Source organism: Mustelus asterias, unplaced genomic scaffold, assembly GCF_964213995.1.
Source record: "Mustelus asterias unplaced genomic scaffold, sMusAst1.hap1.1 HAP1_SCAFFOLD_637, whole genome shotgun sequence".
Lineage (NCBI taxonomy): Eukaryota > Metazoa > Chordata > Chondrichthyes > Carcharhiniformes > Triakidae > Mustelus > Mustelus asterias.
In genome coordinates, this window is record NW_027590586.1 from 97711 (window position 1) to 121301 (window position 23591).

The 23591-nt window shown below is 51.4% G+C and overlaps 1 protein-coding gene across 4 annotated transcripts in view; it reads right to left on the minus strand.

Moving 5' to 3' along the window:
* The window catches only part of LOC144487190 (IQ motif and SEC7 domain-containing protein 1-like), a 79993-nt gene extending 56930 nt beyond the window's left edge, over window positions 1-23063 (minus strand). For 2 of the 4 annotated variants that reach the window (XM_078205236.1, XM_078205239.1), the window contains exon 1: window positions 2096-2352. In XM_078205236.1, the coding sequence (XP_078061362.1) occupies window positions 2096-2208 (113 nt within the window). In that variant the 5' untranslated portion in view covers window positions 2209-2352. Of the gene's footprint in view, window positions 1-2095; window positions 2353-14906; window positions 14993-22944 lie in introns of those variants that run through there. The other 2 variants (XM_078205238.1, XM_078205237.1) reach the window with 2 other exon arrangements.
* Window positions 23064-23591: the final 528 nt, after the last annotated feature.

Sequence of the window (23591 nt, forward strand, 5' to 3'; positions counted from 1 at the left end):
GATTACAGAGGTCATGATCCCTCCGGTGAGTCCACCTTGAGCAGTGTATCCTACTAAGGCGCAGCCCGGTCTCCAGTTGCATGTCGGGATTGCACTATGCACTAATTGGGCTGCTGCATTCCTGGTCCACACATCCGAAAAGGAGTATGCTGGAAGCTGCAAACTGTTTTGGGGCGTCCGGTGGTGGACGGGAAGCGCCCAATGAATGCGCACGCCTCTTTGCTTCCATCGCGCCCTCCCCGCGCTCCTCGATCCTCAGGTAACATCGAAGACTGAGCCGAACCATGAAGCTACGTTAAGTCATAGAGGCATTGTGCAACAGGAGAAGGCCATTCAGCCGCTCTCGAGCCTGTTACACAGGAACTGGAGGAGGCTATTCAGAGTCAGTGCTGCCTCTGTTTGTGAAGCTCATAGGATTTGCTAATTACGTTAAACTTCAATTAACCCATGCCTGCAAAGCATTTAGAAACACAGCGTTGCCTCCAAGCATTGTGAAATCATGCTGGGAATACCAAGTATGACAACAATGCCAACACCACCTGGTCATTGTGTTCTGGGAGCAGCAACACACAGAAAACACGGGGTTAAAGGTAACAAAGCTTTCAACAATGCTAACCCCAAGTTTACATGGCTGCTCCAACAGGGGACATTTCACCCAGGGATACCCTGAAACTAAGTATGGAATCAAGGGTTATTAAGGAAAGCTGACCAAAGCGAGAGAGCGAGAGAGAGAGAAGTATAGGGAGCACAGGGCCCCCCAGACAGCTATAGACCAATAGTGGAGAGATGCGCATCAGAGGGGGATGTGTGAGGGACCAGAATTGGAGGAACGCAGAGATCTCGGGGTATTACAGGAGATGATGGAGACAGGGAGGATTGTAGGGACTGGAGGAAGTTACAGAGATAGGGAGGTAGGTGCCCACCATGGGAAACACCCACCGCCTGCAAGTTCCCCCCTCCGAGCGCCACACACAAATGCACCATCCCGGCTTGGAAATATATAGGCCGTTCCTTCACTGTGCCTGGGTCAAAATCCTGGACTCCCTCCCTAACAGCACTGTGGGTGTACCTACACCACACGGGACTGCAGCGGGTTCAAGATGGCGGCTCACCCACCACCTTCTCAAGGGGGCAATTAGGGATGGGCAACAAATTCTGGGCCCGGCCAGTGACGCCGGGCAGTGGGAGCGGAGGTTTGACATCTTGAACCCATGAACTCATGGTGAACTGATTATCTCCCATCTCGAGAGTCACAAAGACAAATGGTTGTCATCTGCCCTGCCCATGGTTAATAAACTTCCAGTCTGCCTTGGGCCAGGAACCACAAAATTGTCAACTCATGGTCAGAAGTTGGCTGGCAGTGGCGCACTTTCACGCGACAACTCGTAGAATAACACAAGGCTCAAGGTGGCCAATCGACCCGTCAAACACATACTGGCCATTCTAAAGTGCTATCCAATTCATTCCACACCTGTCTCGTGACCTTGCCCAGATAATGATCCCAATTCCCCTTTGGGAAGCGTCAATTGAACCTGCCTCCACCACACTCTCAGGCAGCGCCTTCCAGATCCGAACCACTTGCTGTGTGAAACATTTTCTCCTTGCGTCTCCGTCAGTTCTCCAATCGCCTCCAATCTGTGTCCCCCTCTGGTTCACCATCCTCCCACCAATGGGAACAGTTTCTCCCTCTCTACTCTGTCCCAAACCCCAATTCCCCCCTCATGACTTTGAACCCCTCGATCAAATCTCCTCTCAACCTTCTCTTCTCCCGAGGAGAACATTCCCAACTTCTCCCAATCTATCCACGGAGTTGCAGTCCCCTCATTCCTGGAACCATTCTCCTCAATCTTTTCCACATTCTCTCTCTCTCTCTCTGTCTGTCTCTCTCTCTCTCTCTCTCGCTCTCTCTCTCTCTCTCTCTGTCCCTCTCTCTCTCTGTCTGTCTGTCTGTCTCTCTCGCTCTCTCTTGCTCTCTGTCTGTCTGTCTCTCTCTCTCTCCCTAGAGACTGGAAGCATACAGCCTTCCACAATCACTGACAAATCACACACACACAATAAGGTCCAAGCCCCCTCCCCCCAGCACTCTTTCACCTACGTATACAGCACGGCCCTGCTGGCTGCTTTCTGCTTCCGTGTTTTCTTGCTGTTTTCCAGCTTGACAGCTCTCTCCAACGCCGAGCTCATGGACGGCATGCTCAGACGGGCCATGTCTAGGTCTGTGTCAAGCCTGCTCAGGGGGCAGCAAGGTGTAGAGAGAGTGAGAGAGCTGAGTGCCTCGATCAAGGTCTAACTCCCAAACAAGGGGAAAAACAAACGCCCCGACCTAGAACCTCCCAGAAAATCCATCATACAGTCCAGCCGGGGACAGACAGACCGAGAGCCAATCCCTGCTCAGCAGCTGCAGGCCCGTCCGCCTCCTGGCCTGAGGCCCAGACTAGTCAATCAACACAGCTCACACTTCACATACATACCACATACTCCACATACACCCCAGATACACACCGTACTCCACATACACCCCAGATACACACCGTACTCCACATACACCCCAGATACACACCGTACTCCACATACACCCCAGATACACACCGTACTCCACATACACCCCAGATACACATCGTACTCCACATACACCCCAGATACACACCGTACTCCACATACACCCCAGATACACATCGTACTCCACATACACCCCAGATACACACACTGTACTCCACATACACCCGATACACACCGTACTCCACATACACCCCAGATACACACACTGTACTCAACCCACACTCCAGATACACACCGTACTCCACATACACCCCAGATACACACACCGTACTCCACATACACCCCAGATACACACCGTACTCCACATACACCCCAGATACACACACTGTACTCCACACACACACCGTACTGCACACACACTGCACACACACACCGTACTGCACACACACTCCACACACACACCGTACTCCACACACACTCCACATACACCCCAGATACACACACTGTACTCCACACACACACCGTACTCCACACACACTCCACACACACACCGTACTCCACACACACTCCAGATACACACACCGTACTCCACACACACTCCAGATACACACACACTGTACTCCACACGCACTCCAGATACACACACACTGTACTCCACACGCGCTCCAGATACACACACTGTACTCCACACACACTCCAGATACACACACACTGTACTCCACACGCACTCCAGATACACACACACTGTACTCCACACGCACTCCAGATACACACACTGTACTCCACACACACTCCAGATACACACACACTGTACTCCACACGCACTCCAGATACACACACCGTACTCGACACGCACTCCAGATACACACACTGTACTCCACACGCACTCCAGATACACACACCGTACTCCACACACATTCCACACACACACACTGTACTCCACACACACTCCACACACACACCGTACTCCACACACACTCCATACACACACCGCACTCCACACACACTCCACACAGTACTCCACACACACCCCACACACACACCGTACTACACACACACTCCAGATACACACACTGTACTCCACACACACTCCAGATACACACACCGTACTCCACACACACACCCTACTCCACACACACTCCACACACACACCATACTCCACACACACTCCAGATACACACACCGTACTCCACACACACACCGTCCTCCACACACACTCCACACACACACCGTACTCCACACACACTCCTGATACACACACCGTCCTCCACACACACTCCACACACACACCGTACTCCACACACACTCCACAACACACCGTACTCCACACACACTCCAGATACACACACCGTACTCCACACACACTCCACACACACACCGTACTCCACACACACACACTGTACTCCACACACACTCCCGATACACACACCGTCCTCCACACACACTCCAGATACACACACCGTACTCCACACACACTCCACACACACACACTGTACTCCACACACACCCCCGATACACACACCGTCCTCCACACACACTCCACACACACACCGTCCTCCACACACACTCCACACACACACCATACTCCACACACACACCGTACTCCACACACCCTCCAGATACACATTCTGTACTCCACACACACTCCAGATACACACACCGTACTCCACACACACACCAGATACACACACCGTACTGCACACACACTCCACACACACACCGTACTGCACACACACTCCAGATACACACACCGCACTCCACACACACTCCACACACACACCGTACTCCACACACACTCCAGATACACACACCGTACTCCACACACACTTCAGATACACACACCGTACTCCACATGCACTCCAGATACACACACCGTACTCGACACGCACTCCAGATACACACACTGTACTCCACACGCACTCCAGATACACACACTGTACTCCACACACATTCCACACACACACACTGTACTCCACACACACTCCACACACACACCGTACTCCACACACACTCCACACACACACCGTACTCCACACACACTCCAGATACACACACCGTACTCCACACACACTCCACACAGTACTCCACACACACCCCACACACACTCCAGATACACACTCCGTACTCCACACACACTCCAGATACACACACTGTACTCCACACGCACTCCAGATACACACACCGTACTCCACACACACTCCACACACACACCCTACTCCACACACACTCCACACACACACCGTACTCCACACACACTCCAGATACACACACCGTACTCCACACACACTCCAGATACACACACCGTACTGCACACACACTCCACACACACACCGTACTGCACACACACTCCACACACACACCGTACTCCACACACACTCCACACACACACCGTACTCCACACACACTCCACACACACACCGTACTCCACACACACACACTGTACTCCACACACACTCCCGATACACACACCGTCCTCCACACACACTCCAGATACACACACCGTACTCCACACACACTCCACACACACACACTGTACTCCACACACACCCCCGATACACACACCGTCCTCCACACACACTCCACACACACACCGTCCTCCACACACACTCCACACACACACCATACTCCACACACACACCGTACTCCACACACCCTCCAGATACACATTCTGTACTCCACACACACTCCAGATACACACACCGTACTCCACACACACTCCAGATACACACACCGTACTGCACACACACTCCACACACACACCGTACTGCACACACACTCCAGATACACACACCGCACTCCACACACACTCCACACACACAGCGTGCTCCACACACACTCCAGATACACACACCGTACTCCACACACACTTCAGATACACACACCGTACTCCACATGCACTCCAGATACACACACCGTACTCGACACGCACTCCAGATACACACACTGTACTCCACACGCACTCCAGATACACACACCGTACTCCACACACATTCCACACACACACACTGTACTCCACACACACTCCACACACACACCGTACTCCACACACACTCCATACACACACCGTACTCCACACACACTCCACACAGTACTCCACACACACCCCACACACACTCCGTGCTCCACACACACTCCAGATACACACACTGTACTCCACACGCACTCCAGATACACACACCGTACTCCACACACACTCCACACACACACCCTACTCCACACACACTCCACACACACACCGTACTCCACACACACTCCAGATACACACACCGTACTCCACACACACTCCAGATACACACACCGTACTGCACACACACTCCACACACACACCGTACTGCACACACACTCCACACACACACCGTACTCCACACACACACCGTACTCCACACACACTCCACACACACACCGTACTCCACACACACTCCAGATACACACACCGTACTCCACACACACTCCACACACACACCGTACTCCACACGCACTCCAGATACACACACTGTACTCCACACACACTCCAGATACACACACACTGTACTCCACACGCACTCCAGATACACACACCGTACTCGACACGCACTCCAGATACACACACTGTACTCCACACGCACTCCAGATACACACACCGTACTCCACACACATTCCACACACACACACTGTACTCCACACACACTCCACACACACACTGTACTCCACACACACTCCACACACACACCGTACTCCACACACACTCCATACACACACCGCACTCCACACACACTCCACACAGTACTCCACACACACCCCATACACACACCGTACTCCACACACACTCCAGATACACACACTGTACTCCACACGCACTCCAGATACACACACCGTACTCCACACACACACCCTACTCCACACACACTTCACACACACACCGTACTCCACACACACTCCAGATACACACACCGTACTCCACACACACACCGTACCCCACACACACTCCACACACACACCGTACTCCACACACACTCCAGATACACACACCGTACTCCACACACGCTCCCGATACACACACCGTACTCCACACACACTCCTGATACACACACTGTCCTCCACACACACTCCACACACACACCGTACTGCACACACACACCGTACTCCACACACACTCCACACACACACCGTACTCCACACACACACCGTACTCCACACACCCTCCAGATACACACACTGTACTCCACACACACTCCAGATACACACACCGTACTCCACACACACTCCAGATACACACACCGTACTCCACACACACTCCAGATACACACACCGTACTGCACACACACTCCACACACACACCGTACTCCACACACACTCCACACACACACCGTACTCCACACACACTCCAGATACACACACCGTACTCCACACACACTCCAGATACACACACCGTACTCCACATGCACTCCAGATACACACACCGTACTCCACACGCACTCCAGATACACACACTGTACTCCACACGCACTCCAGATACACACACCGTACTCCACACACATTCCACACACACACACTGTACTCCACACACACTCCATACACACACCGTACTCCACACACATTCCACACACACACACTGTACTCCACACACACTCCATACACACACCGTACTCCACACACACCCCCCACACACACCGTACTCCACACACACTCCAGATACACACACTGTACTCCACACGCACTCCAGATACACACACCGTACTCCACACGCACTCCAGATACACACACCGTACTCCACACACACTCCACACACACACCGTACTCCACACGCACTCCAGATACACACACTGTACTCCACATGCACTCCAGATACACACACCATACTCCACACACACACCGTACTCCACACACCCTCCAGATACACACACTGTACTCCACACACACTCCAGATACACACACCGTACTCCACACACACTCCAGATAAACACACCGTACTGCACACACACTCCACACACACACCGTACTGCACACACACTCCACACACACACCGTACTCCACACACACTCCACACAAAACACCGTACTCCACACACACACCGTACTCCACACACCCTCCAGATACACACACTGTACTCCACACACACTCCAGATACACACACCGTACTCCACACACACTCCAGATACGCACACCGTACTCCACACACACTCCAGATACACACACCGTACTGCACACACACTCCACACACACACCGTACTCCACACACACACCGTACTCCACACACACTCCACACACACACCGTACTCCACACACATTCCAGATACACACACCGTACTCCACACACACTCCAGATACACACACCGTACTCCACATGCACTCCAGATACACACACCATACTCCACACGCACTCCAGATACACACACTGTACTCCACACGCACTCCAGATACACACACCGTACTCCACACACATTCCACACACACACACTGTACTCCACACACACTCCATACACACACCGTACTCCACACACATTCCACACACACACACTGTACTCCACACACACTCCATACACACACCGTACTCCACACACACCCCCCACACACACCGTACTCCACACACACTCCAGATACACACACTGTACTCCACACGCACTCCAGATACACACACCGTACTCCACACGCACTCCAGATACACACACCGTACTCCACACACACTCCACACACACACCGTACTCCACACGCACTCCAGATACACACACTGTACTCCACATGCACTCCAGATACACACACCATACTCCACACACACACCGTACTCCACACACCCTCCAGATACACACACTGTACTCCACACACACTCCAGATACACACACCGTACTCCACACACACTCCAGATAAACACACCGTACTGCACACACACTGCACACACACACCGTACTGCACACACACTCCACACACACACCGTACTCCACACACACTCCACACACACTCCACACAGACACCGTACTCCACACGCACTCCAGATACACACCGTACTCCACACGCACTCCAGATACACACCGTACTCTGCACACACTGAGTTCCAAATTCTCCATCCTAGCTTGCGGCTGCAGGGAGTGAATGGCCAGAGAATTCTGGCCACTGCACTCTAGAAATGCTCCATATACACAAATTCAATATCCACACTGATCTCCATATACACACACTATACTCCAAATACATACCATATACACAACACACTCCTTGTGCACCATATCCCCACACAGCATGCTATATATACACACATTGTACCCCATTTACATATGTTGGACTCCAAATACACTCCATGTTCACACATCTGACTCTCACTCTCTATCCCTCTCTCTATCCCCGATGCTCATTCTCTCTCTATCCCTGACTTTCACTCTTTCTCTATCCCTGGTTCCTACTCTCGCTCTATTCCTGACTCCTACAGTCCCTCTATTCTTGACTTTCACTCTCTCTCCCATTCTCTCACTCCCTTTCTCTGTTTAAAAAGGCTCTGTGTTAATTGAATATGTTAAAGTCTTACATTGGACCTCAGGCTGTCTAGATTGAAGCATCGTACAGCACAGTGAGGTATTCGGCCCATTGTATCAGTTCTGGCCCCTTTGAAGGACTAATTAGTCCCATACTCTCCCTCGTTCTTTCCCCCCGTGGTCCTGAACATTTTCCCCTTCAAGTATTTATCCAATTTCCCCCTTTTGGGGATGATCTGCTCCCAGCACCCTTTCAGGCAGTGCCTTTCAGATCACAACAGCTCACTGCATCAAAAACAAAACTCTCCTCATCTCTTCCTGCTCCCGCTTCTTTATAGAACATAGAACATTACAGCGCACTACAGGCCCTTCGGCCCTCGATGTTGCGCCGACCAGTGAAACCAATCTAAAGCCCATCTAACCTACACTATTCCAATATCATCCATATGTTTATCCAATAACCATTTGAATGCTCTTAATGTTGACAAGTCCACTACTGTTGCAGGCAGGGCATTCCATGCCTTTACTACTCTCTGAGTGAAGAACCTACCTCTGACATCTGTCCTATATCTCTCACCCCTCAATTTAAAGCTATGTCCCCTCGTGTTAGCCATCACCATCCGAGGAAAAAGGCTCTCACTATCCACCCTATCTAATCCTCTGATCATCTTGTATGCCTCTATTAAGTCACCTCTTAACCTTCTTCTCTCTAACGAAAACAACCTCAAGCCCCTCAGCCTTTCCTCATACGATTTTCCCACCATACCAGGCAACATCCTGGTAAATCTCCTCTGCACCTTTCCAACACTTCCACATCTTTCCTATAATACGGTGACCAGATCTTTACGCAATACTCCAAGTGCGGCCGCACCAGAGTTTTGTACAGTTGCAACATGACCTCCTGGCTCCGAAACTCAATCCCTCTACCAATAAAAGCTAACACACCGTACGCCTTCTTAACAACCCTATCAACCTGGGTGCCAACTTTCAGGGATCTATGCACATGGACACCCAGATCCCTCTGTTCATCCACACTACCAAGTATCTTACCATTAGCCCAGTACTCTGTATTCCTGTTACTCCTTCCAAAGTGAATCACTTCACACTTTTCCGCATTAAATTCCATTTGCCACCTCTCAGCCCAGCTCTGCAGCTTATCTATGTCCCTCTGTAACCTGCCACTTCCCTCCGCACTGTCTACAACTCCACCGACTTTAGTGTCATCCGCAAATTTACTAACCCATCCTTCTATGCCCTCATCCAGGTCATTAATAAAAATGACAAACAGCAGTGGCCCTAAAACAGATCCTTGCGGTACACCACTAGTAACTGAACTCCAGGATGAATATTTCCCATCAACCACCACCCTCTGTTTTCTTCCAGCCAGGCAATTCCTGATCCAAACCACTAAATCACTCTCAATCCCATGTGTCTGTATTTTCTGCAAAAGCTTACCATGGGGAACCTTATCAAACGCTTTGCTGAAATCCATATTCACCACATCAACCGCTTTACCCTCATCCACCTCTTTGGTCACCTTCTCAAAGAACTCAAAAAGGTTTGTGAGGCACGACCTACCCTTCACAAAACCGTGCTGACTATCCCTAATCTAATTATTCCTTTCCAGGTGATTATAAATCCTATCTCTTATAATCCTTTCCAACACTTTGCCCACAACAGAAGTAAGGCTCACCGGTCTATAATTACCAGGGTTGTCCCTACTCCCCTTTTTGAACAAGGGGACAACATTTGTTATCCTCCAGTCTTCTGGCACTGTTCCAGTACAGTACGAAGTTTAACAACACCAGGTTAAAGTCCAACAGGTTTATTTGGTAGCAAAAGCCACACAAGCTTTCAGAGCTCCAAGCCCCTTCTTCAGGTGAGTGGGAATTCTGTTCACAAACAGGGCATATAAAGACACAGACTCAATTTACGTGAATAATGGTTGGAATGCGAATACTTACAACTAATCAATTCTTAAGAAACAAAACAATGTGAGTGGAGAGAGCATCAAGACAGGCTAAAAAGATGTGTATTGTCTCCAGACAAGACAGCCAGTGAAACTCTGCAGGCCCAGGCAACTGTGGGGGTTACAAATAGTGTGACATGAACCCAATATCCCGGTTGAGGCCGTCCTCGTGTGTGCGGAACTTGGCTATCAGTTTCTGCTCAGCGACTCTGCACCGTCGTGTGTCGCGAAGGCCGCCTTGGAGAACGCTTACCCGAATATCAGAGGCCGAATGCCCGTGACCGCTGAAGTGCTCCCCAACAGGAAGAGAACAGTCTTGCCTGGTGATTGTCGAGCGGTGTTCATTCATCCGTTGTCGCAGCGTCTGCATAGTTTCCCCAATGTACCATGCCTCGGGACATCCTTTCTTGCAGTGTATCAGGTAGACAACGTTGGCTGAGTTGCGAGAGTATGTACCGTGTACCTGGTGGATGGTGTTCTCACGTGAGATGATGGCATCTGTGTCGATGATCCGGCACGTCTTGCAGAGGTTGCTGTGGCAGGGTTGTGTGGTGTCGTGGTCACTGTTCTCCTGAAGGCTGGGTAGTTTGCTGCGGACAATGGTCTGTTTGAGGTTGTGCGGTTGTTTGAAGGCAAGAAGTGGGGGTGTGGGGATGGCCTTGGCGAGATGTTCGTCTTCATCAATGACATGTTGAAGGCTCCGGAGGAGATGCCGTAGCTTCTCCACTCCGGGGAAGTACTGGACAACGAAGGGTACTCTGTCCACTGTGTCCCGTGTTTGTCTTCTGAGGAGGTCGGTGCGGTTTTTCGCTGTGGCGCGTTGGAACTGTTGATCAATGAGTCGAGCGCCATATCCTGTTCTTATGAGGGCATCTTTCAACGTCTGGAGGTGTCTGTTGCGATCCTCCTCATCCGAGCAGATCCTGTGTATACGGAGGGCTTGTCCGTAGGGGATAGCTTCTTTAACGTGTTTAGGGTGGAAGCTGGAGAAGTGGAGCATCGTGAGGTTATCTGTGGGCTTGGGGTACAGTGAGGTGCTGAGGTGACCGTCCTTAATGGAGATGCGTGTGTCCAAGAATGCAACCGATTCCGGAGAGTAGTCTATGGTGAGCCTGATGGTGGGATGGAACTTGTTGATGTCATCATAGAGTTGTTTCAGTGATTGTTCACCATGAGTCCAAAGGAAGAAAATGTCATCGATGTATCTAGTGTATAGCATCGGTTGAAGGTCCCGTGCGGTGAAGAAGTCTTGTTCGAACCTGTGCATGAAGATGTTGGCATATTGAGGTGCGAATTTGGTCCCCATGGCTGTTCCGTGTGTCTGGATAAAGAACTGGTTGTTGAAGGTGAAGATATTGTGGTCCAGGATGAAGCGGATGAGATGTAAAATTGCATCTGGAAACTGGCAGTTGTTGGCGCTGAGCACTGAGGCCGTTGCAGCAATGCCATCGTCATGGGGTCAGGCTCCACGCACAACTTCCCACTACTGTCCTTGACTGGCCCTAATCTTACCCTAGTCATTCTTTTATTCCTGACATACCTATAGAAAGCTTTAGGGTTTTCCTTGATCCTACCTGCCAAAGACTTCTCATGTCCCCTCCTGGCTCTTCTTAACTCTTTCTTTAGGTCCTTCCTGGCTCACTTGTAACTTTCAAGCTCCCTAACTGAGCCTTCACGTCTCATCCTTACATAAGTCTCCTTCTTCCTCTTCACAAGAGATTCAACCTCCTTAGTAAACCACGGTTCCCTCACACGTCTGCCTCCTCCCTGCTTGACAGGTACATATTTATCAAGGACGCGTAGTAGCTTCTTAAATGGTCTTTATGGAGCTTCTTAAATGGTCAGTCCAGAACAGTGCCACACAAGCACCAGGCAATGACCATCTCCAACAAGAGAGGATCCAACCATCTCCCCTTGACATTCAATGGCATTCCCATCGCTGAATCCCCCCCACTATCAACATCCCGGGGGTTCCCATTGAGCAGAAACTGAACTGGACCCAGCCATATAAATACTGTGGCTCCCAGAGGAGGTCAGAGGCTGGGAATCCTGCGGAGAGTAACTCACCTCCTGACTCCCCCCAAAGCCTGTCCACCATCTACAAGGCACAAGTCAGGAGTGTGATGGAATACTCTCCCACTCGCCTGGATGAGTGCGGCTCCACCACCCAAACCCGCCACCTCTATCCCCTAGAAGGAAAAGGGCAACAGATACCGGGGAACACCCACCGCCTGCAATTCCCCCCCTCCAATTCACACACACACATCATACACACACACACACACACACACACACACACCACACACACACACCATCCCGACTTGGAAATATATCGGCCGTTCCTTCACTGTGGCTGGAGTCAAAATCCTGGAGCCCCCTCCCTAACAGCGCTGTGGGTGTACCTACACCACACGGGACTGCAGCGGGTTCAAGATGGAGGCTCACCCACCACCTTCTCAAGGGGGTATTTAGGTATGGGCGATAAATGCTGGGCCCGGCCAGCGACGCCCCCATCCCCATGAATGAATACATTGAAAAGAATTCAATTTGAAGATTGCATCATGAGCATCACAGCTTAGGAATGGGTTTGAATCTGAGATTCATCCGGTGTCAAATTCCCGAGCCTGCTTCGAAAGTTTGGTCCAGAGAGTCAGAGAGTTTGATTCCACAAGTGGACACATCTCACTCGACCTTGTGGAGCTCTCGGACTTGTGAAGGAGGCAAAGTGACTGTCCCAGCATCTTAACCATTGCCAGCTGTGTGCAACTGAGCGGCTGGGCAAGGTCAAAGGGCCCTCGGGTTTAAACAGAATTCACATCCAAAGCCCAGCAAGTCAGATGGAGAAGAGTAGAGAGTTCCCCCAGACAATAAACAAGGTAAAGAGACAGAGAGAGAGATACAGAGAGAGACAGAGAAAGAGAGAGAGAGAGACAGAGAGAGAGAGAGACAGAGAGAGAGAGACAGAGACAGAGAGAGACAGAGAGAGAGAGACAGAGAGAGAGAGAGACAGAGAGAGAGAGACAGAGAGAGAGAGAGACAGAGAGAGAGAGACAGAGAGAGAGAGACAGAGAGAGAGAGAGAAAGACAGGGAGAGAGAGAGACAGAGAGAGAGACAGAGAAATAGAGAGAGAGAGACAGAGAGAGAGAGACAGAAAGAGAGAGAGACAGAGAGAGAGAGACAGAGAGACAGAGAGAGAGAGAGAGAGAGAGACAGAGAGAGAGAGAGAGAGAGACAGAGAGAGAGACAGAGAGAGAGACAGAGAGAGAGAGAGACAGAGAGAGAGAGAGAGAGACAGAGAGAGAGAGAAAGACAGAGAGATAGAGAGAGACAGAGAGAGAGAGAGAGACAGAAAGAGAGAGAGACAGAGAGAGAGAGACAGAGAGAGGCAGAAAGATAGCGGGAAAGAAAAACAGTGGGGGACAGAGAAAGAGAAAAAAAGAAAAAGATAGATACATGACAGACAGAGAGAGTTGGAAGAAAGAGCGAAAGATAGAGACAGAAGGAGACAGATGCAAAGAAACAGAGAGATAGGGAGAGGAAGGAGACAGAGAGAGTGAGAGGACAGAGAGAGACCTGGAGAGGGAGACGCAGAGAGAGAGAGAGAGAGACAAAAACAGAGAGATAGACAGATGGAGAGAAACAGAGAGAGAGAGAGAGACAGATGGGGAGAGACATAAAGCGAGAGAGACAAAGAGGAAGATAGAGAGAGACAGAGAGAAGGTTGTATAATGCAGATCAGTGACTGAAGCAGAGAATTGGGTGGGGTGGGTGGGTGGGGGGTAATTCAAGGCAGTGAATGCGGGGGTGGGGTACGTGGAATGGGGGGGCGGTGTTGAGGGAAGCCCGTGAGAGAGGGATGCTTTGAAGTGGAACAGAGAGGTGGGAAACCTCCGGAATCCCAGCGCGGGGGTGGGGGGAGGGGGTGACAGACTTCTGACCACCACAGTCGGAGGCCTCTCACTCGAGGGGTTCCCCTCACACAAAGCTGGCTTACCATCTGGGAAGTCTGTTGTGCAGGGTTGACCGGGTCCTCTCCGACGTACAGTGCAGGCACCACATGCTTGTGTGTGTGTGTGTGTGTGTGTGTGTGTGTGTGGGTGGTGGGTGGGTGGTGTGGGTGTGTGTGTGTGTGGGTGGGTGCTGTGTGTGTCTAGGGGTGGCTTTCGCGCGCTCTCCCTCCCTGATCTCTCAATCTATTTCCAACAGCTGTACGCAGCTTGAGAGGGAGCTCCTCCCATTGCCAAGTGAGGCAGTCTGCCTGTATCTTGAGCCTGTTATCAAACCCCACCACTCTCACCCCCGCTCCTCCAGCCACCCCCGCTCATCCTTCCCCTCCCTTACCCCCACAACCCCACTAGCTCAAACCCTGCTGCACCTCGATACAAGTTGCATGGACACCTTGTTGACAGGACCGCGAACCCCCAGCCCCCGCCGCCCCCCCCCCCCCCCCCAACTTCGCCAACAGAGAGGGCAGAGGTCAGGCCTGGATTGACCTCCAGGCTTAACGTGGTCACCCTTTACACGATCAGTGCTGCTTGTCAAGTGAGAGAGAGAAAGAGAAACGTTGCCATGGGAAACGGAGGCCGACAGCAAACCCCTTCTTTCTAACTGGACACTACAAACTTACAGCCTGAATCATGCCCCCACTACATCCCCGCTCAACACTGGACTCCTTATCATCAGAGAAGGTGACATTATAAAAAAAAATCACACTATTCCTGTGTAACAGACTCAAGGAGGGGCTGAACAGCCTCCTCCTATTGCGATGTAACAGCTTCAAGGGGGGGCTGAATGGACTCCTCCTGTTCCTGTGTAACAGGCTTGCGAGGGGCTGAATGGCCTCCTTCTGTTCCTATGTAACAGCCTCAAGGAGGGGCTGAATGGCCTCCTCCTGTTCCTATGTAACAGCCTCAAGGAGGGGCTGAATGGCCTCCTCCTGTTCCTTTTGTAACAGCTCAAGGAGGGGCTGAATGGCCTCCTCCTGTTCCTTCTGTAACAGCTCAAGGAGGGGCTGAATGGTGTCCTCCTGCTTCTGTGTAACAGACTCGAGGGCAGGAACCAGACGGTTTTTGACAAACAGCTGTAAACCAGTTTGATGATTTTGGTCCTGGCATTTGTGGAACTCAGAGGCCGAGCTCGGAATTCCCTGGAGAACTCTTCCGGATCTTTCCACATTCCTCAAAAGCTTTCGTCAGAAGTAAGACTGAATCACGTCTGCATTCCCCTTCATCACAGTCAGGCAACCACCAACGAGATAATGCACAGGACCAACTGATCCCTCAGGCAAGGGAGATACTTTATCCAATTCCTTCTCTATCTCTCTCTTTAACTCTGCGTGCCATTAGGCTGCCACTTGACAACACAACACAGTGGCAAGCCTCATGGCGTGAGACTCCAAGCCTCCACACATAGGCCCAAGAGGAGCCAGTTGGACCCCCTCCTGTTCCAGTCTAACAGACTCGAGAAGGGGGGCTGAATGGCCTCCTCCTGCTCCCACCCTTGTTGAATCGAACCCGCTGTCAGCTCACTCACAGCACGTCTCTATCAAGCCCATGGGTATGTTTCCCCGTCACACGGGGACCTGATTCATCACTCCCACTGAGGGGGGAAATGCTGCAACGAATATTTGACCGTAACCCATTCCGTCATTACCCCACCTACCTCCGCGAGGGGAGAGAGAGCGGGAGGGATGTGGAGAGAAAGGCAAGGAGGGACAGATGGACGAATGGACTGAGTGGAGGGAAATATCATCACAGTCAGGCAGAGCTAGGAAAGAGATTTGAGAAGTGAGGGCTACTCAGAGGAAATGACAAATGAGGAAAAAGTGAGAATGTAAAAACCGTTCACATGCTCAGCATTTACCACAAACTATCTTCCCAAGCATTCTGAGGAGGGCAAACAAATATATCTAACTTTCTCCCACTAGTGGCTGCATTAGTCACTCAGCACTGACCCTCCGACAGTGCGGCACTCCCTCATTACTGACCTTCCCACAGTGCGGCGCTCCCTCAGCACTGACCCTCCGACAGTGCGGCGCTCCCTCAGCACTGACCCTCCCACAGTGCGGTGCTCCCTCAGCACTGACCCTCCCACAGTGCGGCGCTCCCTCAGCACTGACCCTCTGACAGTGTGGCACTCCCACAGCACTGACCCTCCGACAGTGTGGCACTCCCTCAGCACTGACCCTGTTACAGTGCGGTACTCCCTCAGTACTGACCCTCCGACAGTGCGGCGCTCCCTCAGCACTGACCCTGTTACAGTGCGGTACTCCCTCAGTACTGACCCTGTTACAGTGCGGCACTCTCTCAGCACTGACCCTGTTACAGTGCGCTGCTCCCTCAGCTCTGACCCCCCCACAGTGCGGCGCTCCCTCAGCACTGACCCCCCCACAGTGCGGCGCTCCCTCAGCACTGACACTCCGAAAGTGCCAGCAGCCCTGAGAGAGAAAAACAAGATATGGAGATGCTGGCATTGGACTGGGGTAAACACAGTAAGAAGTTTAACAACACCAGGTTAAAGTCCAACTGATTTATTTGGTAGCAAATGCCATACTTTTGCTACCAAATAAACCTGTTGGACTTTAACCTGGTGTTGTTAAACTTCTTACAGAGAAAAACAACAGCAGCGAGAAAGCGAGACGGAGCGAGGAGATGCTGAGAGAGAAGGAGTGACGGAAAGCGAGCACCATGCTTTTATGGTGGCATGGTTAGACCAGGTGGCAGAGCTGGCACCAGGAAGCCTGCAAGCTCAAGCTCATCTCTGGCAATCTGAACACCACAGATTGTCAGGACTCTTAACATGGAGCAGGTGAAAGATAGAGACTGTGGCAGAGAGAGAGAGAAAGGGAAAGAATAACAGAGAGACGGGGAGGCAGAGAGAGACCCGGGGGCGAGTGAGATAGGCGGAGAGAGGGAGAGAGACAAAAACAGACAGAGCAAGAGAGAGACAGCTGGAGAGAGACAGACAGCGACAAGCAAGAGAAAGATGGCGAGAGAGTGAGAGAGACAGAGAGAGAGGCAGAGACAGAGCGACAGAGAGATGGAGAGAGAATGAGCTGCTCCCTTGGCCACACTGAGTTGCTTCTTCCTGGAGGGGTCAATGTCTTTGTCAATCTATCGTTGTGCTGTGTGTAAGGTTGGAGGGTTAATCGAATGGATCTGACTGGTCCCAATAAAGAATCGTAGTCGAATACCATCAGCGAAAGTACCCCTTGTTTACAGACAGACAGACACATCTCTGTGTGTGCCCTCAGCCTTTGCTTAAACCAGTCTCCCTTGTCTGAGCTCCGATTTACAACTTGCCTTTTTACCCTTGCCACCGGCAGTCCTGCCGACACATTTTCTGGACAATGGCGTTGGATTTTCTTCAAGGGCTTCATGCTGCCGTGATGCAAGAACCACCAATCTGCGCATGGGAAGATCCCACAGACAGCAGATGGGATATATGTCCCACGTCATCTGTTTTCATGAACTGTTGTTGGTTCGGTGGCTGAACGTTGAGCTCTTCCCAGCGCACTCTGCCCCTCCCTTCACAACACCAGGGAGAATATTTGCACCCCCTCGCTCATCCCTTTTTCCCTGCCCACTTCCAATAGTGACCGAGGCATCTTTGTCGTCCGCCCAAGGGGGCAGGTGGGGGCCTCGGGTTTGACCTCATGCTCTGGACTGCACCCATGGAATTTGGGCAGGGATTGTGGGCAGCCCACCACAGTCGAACACTGGCTTCTCCCCAGGGGAAGTATTTACTGTTAGGAAGATGTACTGAAGAGGGAGTCAGTCTGGTGGAGCTCTGAGCTCAGCACCAATGTCGTGTTTGGAGGGAGGATAGGGACTGAGAAAATTGCAAATCCTCCAACTGTTTTAACAGAAAGCAGCTCTCGTTCTCTGTCTCACCTTTTCCCCTTCTCTCTGTTTCTCTTTCTCCATCTCTTTCTCTCTTTCCCATTGTCTCTCTCTCTGTCTCTCTCTCTCTCTCTGTCTGTCTCTCCTGGTCTCTCTCTCTGTCTGTCTCCCCTGGTCTCTCTCTCTCTCTCTCTCTGTCTCTCCCTCTCTGTGTTTCACTGTCTCGTTCCCTCTCTCACTCTGTTCTCTCTCTGTCTCCTCTCTCTATCTGTTTCACTTTCTGTGTGTATATGGCTCTCTTTCTCTCATGCTGTTTTCTCTCCATATATCTCTCTCCCTCTTTCTGTCTTATCTGTTTCACTCTGTCTGTGTGTCTCTCACTCTCGCTCTCTCCCTTGAGCTGACACACAGGTCGATGAGTATGAAATTCATTGTGCTGATAGAGAGAGTGACGGTCTGAGTCCTTGTTATCTGTCCCGCAGGCCATGGTGTGAGTGGGAGAGGCTGGAGAGCTGAGAGAGAGAGACACAGAGTGGGTGAAGCGGGGCGCTCCGCAGGTTTTACCCATCATTAGAGGAGGAGACAGAGGACTCCCTCTGTGCCCTCCCCCTTCGCCACTCCCCACCTTCCCAGGCACAGCCCAGAGGAGAGCTTGCAATCAGCTCCATTTAACTCTTTTTGCTGCTTTTCGACTGTGGAAAGTATTGCTGACCGTCCGCACCACCGCAACAATACACCCCTATCTCAGCAAACCTGCTTTACCCCCATCAACCCCATACCCCAATGCCCACTCTGAGGGGCAGGGTACGCTGCCAAGACCTGGGTTCCGCCCAGCTGCTATATCCCCTGTGATGTGGAGATGCCGGCGTTGGACTGGGGTAAACACAGTAAGAAGTCTCACAACACCAGGTTAGAGTCCAACAGGTTTATTTTACATAACCTGGTGTTGTTAGACTTCTTACTGTGGATATCCCCTGTGACCCAGGGAAGGTTGTCTGATGAGGGGGGGGGGACACTGGGCAGCAGCCTGGGAGGGTGAGACCAGGCGCTTAAGGCGGGGGAGGGGAATGGAGGGGGGGGGGGTGACACCTATATATCCAGGAAGAGGCATTGGTCTCTCTCATTCTTTGTGAGCAGTGCAGGCTCATCAACTGTAGCGTGCATTGCAGCAGGGCTCCGATTGCACCTCCCCTTCTTTCCCGAGAATCGAGGATCTCTCCCAGGAAGGGGTCGCTGAGCAGCAGCTGCTGCCTGGGGAGATCTGGTGGGGTTGGGGGAGGGGCTGGGAGGGTGGGATGGGGGTCAAGGAAGCTGAGTGTAACCTACCCCACCCCCCTCCTGCCCCACACACAAACTGCACTCAGTGAAACGGGAGCTGAATCACAGCACGCTCGTTCACGTGTCACTGGTTCTCACTTTCCCCACTCACCCCTGGCCGGGCTTCACTTGGGGCTTCAGCTGCACACCAGAATCTCTCTCACTTCCTCTGTGCTCTCTCTGTCACACTACCCCAACCCGTACCTCAAACTGCACATGTGTGACTCAGAGAGAGTGAGTGAAACAGAGGGCGACAGAGTGTGAGAGGGAGAGAGAGCGAGTTAGAGACGGAGAGCAAGAGACAGAGTGAGAGAGAGAGAGAAAGAGAGAGAGAGAGCCAGAGTGAGAGAGACAGAGTGAGAGAGAACATAAGAACTAGGGACAGGAGTGGGCCATCTGGCCCCTCGAGCCTGCTCCGCCATTCAATAAGATCATGGCTGATCTTTTCATGGACTCAGCCCCACTTACCCGCCCACTCACCATAACCCTTAATTCCTTTACTGTTCAAAAATGTATCTATACTTGCCTTAAAAACCTATAATGAGGTAGCCTCAACTGCTTCACTGGGCAGGGAATTCCACAGATTCACAACCCTTTGTGTGAAGAAGTTCCTCCTCAACTCAGTCATAAGTCTACTTCCCCTTATTTTGAGGCTATGCCCCCTAGTTCTTGTTTCACCCAGCAGTGGAAACAACTTCCCTGCTTCTATCTTATCTACTCCCTTCATAATCTTATATGTTTCTATAAGATCTCCCCTCATTCTTCTGAATTCCAACGAGTATAGCCCCAGTCTCTCCTCATAAGCCAACCCTCTCAACTCCGGAATCAACCTAGTGAATCTCCTCTGCACCCCCTCCAATGCCAGTATATCCTTTCTCAAGTAAGGAGACCAAAACTGTACACAGTACTTCAGGTGTGGCCTCACCAGCACCTTGTACAGCTGCAACATAACCTCGCTGTTTTAAACTCCATCCCTCTCACAATGAAGGACAAAATTTCATTTGCCTTCTTAATTACCTGCTGCACCTGCAAACCAACTCCTTGAGATTCCTGCACAAGGACACCCAGGTCCCTCTGCACAGCAGCATGTTGCAATATTTTCCCATTTAAATAATAGTCCATTTTGCTGTTATTCCTACCAAAATGGATGACCTCACATTTACCAACATTGTACTCCATCTGCCAGACCCTCACCAGTTCACTTAGCTTATCTATATCCCTTTGCAGACTTTCAGCGTCCTCTGCACACTTTGCTCTTCCACCTATCTTAGTGTCATCTGCCAATTTTGACACACTACACTTGGTCCCCAGCTCCAAATCATCTCTGCAAATTGTAAACAATTGCGGTCCCAACACTGATCCCTGAGGCACACCACTAGTCACTGATCGCCAACCAGAAAAACACCCATTTACCCCCACTTTTTGCTTTCTGTTAGTTAACCAATCCTCTATCTATGCTAATACATTACCTATAACACTGTGCACCTTTATCTTATGTAGCAGTCTTTGGTGTGGCACCTTGTCAAATGCCTTCTGGAAATCCAGATACACCACATCCACAGGTTCCCCATTGTCCACTGCACATGTAATGTTCTCAAAGAATTCCACCAAATTAGTCAAACATGACCTGCCCTTTATGAACCCATGCTGCATCTTACCAATGGGACAATTTATATCCAGAGAGAGAGAGAGACAGAGTAAGAGAGTGAGACAGAGTGAGGGAGACCTACAGAGAGACAGAGAGAGATGAAGAAATAGAGAGAGACAGGGTGAAGCAGAGAGAGAGAAAGAGAAAGACAGTGTGGAACTCCCACAGTACTGACCCTCCGACAGTGTGGTGATCCCTCAGCACTGACCCTTTGACAGTGTGGCGATCCCTCAGCGCTGATCCTCCCACAGTGCGGCGCTCCCTCAGCACTGACCCTCCCACAGTGCGGCGCTCCCTCAGCACTGACCCATAGAACCATAGAACCATAGAAAATTACAGCTCAGAAACAGGTTGGCCCTTCTTGTCTGTGCCAAACCATTTTTTGCCTAGTCCCACTGACCTGCACTTGGACCATATCCCTCCACACCCCTCTCATCCATGAACCCGTCCAAGTTTTTCTTAAATGTTAAAAGTGACCCTGCATTTACCACTTTATCCGGCAGCTCATTCCACACTCCCACCACTCTGCGTGAAGAAGCACCCCCTAATATTCCCTTTAAACTTTTCTCCTTTCACCCTTAACCCATGCCCTCTGGTTTTTTGCTCCCCGAGCCTCAGTAGAAAAAGCCTGCTTGCATTCACTCTATCTATACCCATCAAAGTCTTATACACCTCTATCAAATCTTCCCTCAATCTTCTACGCTACAGGGAATAAAGTCCCAACCTATTCAATCTCTCTCTGTAACTCAGCTTCTCAAGTCCCGGCAACATCCTTGTGAACCTTCTCTGCAGTCTTTCAACTTTATTTACATCCTTCCTGTAACTAGGTGACCAAAACTGTACACAATACTCCAAATTCGGCCTCACCAATGCCTTATATAACCCTCCCACAGTGCGGCGAACCCTCAGCACTGACCCTCCCACAGTGCGGCGCTCCCTCAGCACTGACCCTCCCACAGTGCGGCGAACCCTCAGCACTGACCCTCCCACAGTGCGGCGCTCCCTCAGCACTGACCCTCCCACAGTGCGGCGCTCCCTCAACACTGACCCTCCCACAGTGCGGCGCTCCCTCAGCACTGACCCTCCCACAGTGCGGCGCTTCCTCAGCACTGACCCTCTGTCTTTCTCTCACTGTCTCTCTGTCTCCCTTTTTCTGTCTCCCTCTCTCTCTCTCTCTCTCTCTGTCTCTCTCAGTGCTGATAGTTGTTTTTTCTGCATTCACTCACCGCTTGGCCTCCTGGATGTGGCAGTTGGAATCTGTCCCGATGACCCCCTGAACCTCTGGTCTTGCGGTGTTGGGTGTGGTCACCGAGGGGTGAGGATATTGGAAAAGGCACCTCACCTCCCTCTGTCCCAGGTTCTATGTCCTCGACCAGCAGGAACAGACGGTACAGCACCCTCGCGGAAGCAGATGCACTGCCTCGAAGCAGCCAATTGCAATGTCCTCAGTGTGGGTTTGTGGTTTGTGAAGGTGGGTCAGAGATTGTGGTTTTGAGTGTGAAAGGAAGTGAGGGCCAGGAGAAGAGGCCTCAAAGCCCTGAAACACCCACTGATGTCAGTCGTTGAACACCCTTCGCTCTCATTTGTGGCTTAATGGCAGCAGGCTTGCCCACAGAGCGAGAGAAGATCATGGGTTCGAGCCCCACTCGAGAGACTTAAGCCCGAAAAGCCAACCCAACACATCTCCCTACGCGGTGTCAGTTCTAAGGGAGTGCTACACCCTTGGGAGGTGAGTATTGAGAGAGCTGCGCACTATTGGAGGGTCAGGACTGAGGGTGCGCCACCCTGCTGGAGGGTTAGTACTGGGGTGGACCACACTGTCGGAGTGTCAGTGCTGAGGGAGCGCCGCACTGTGGGAGGATCAGTGCTGAGG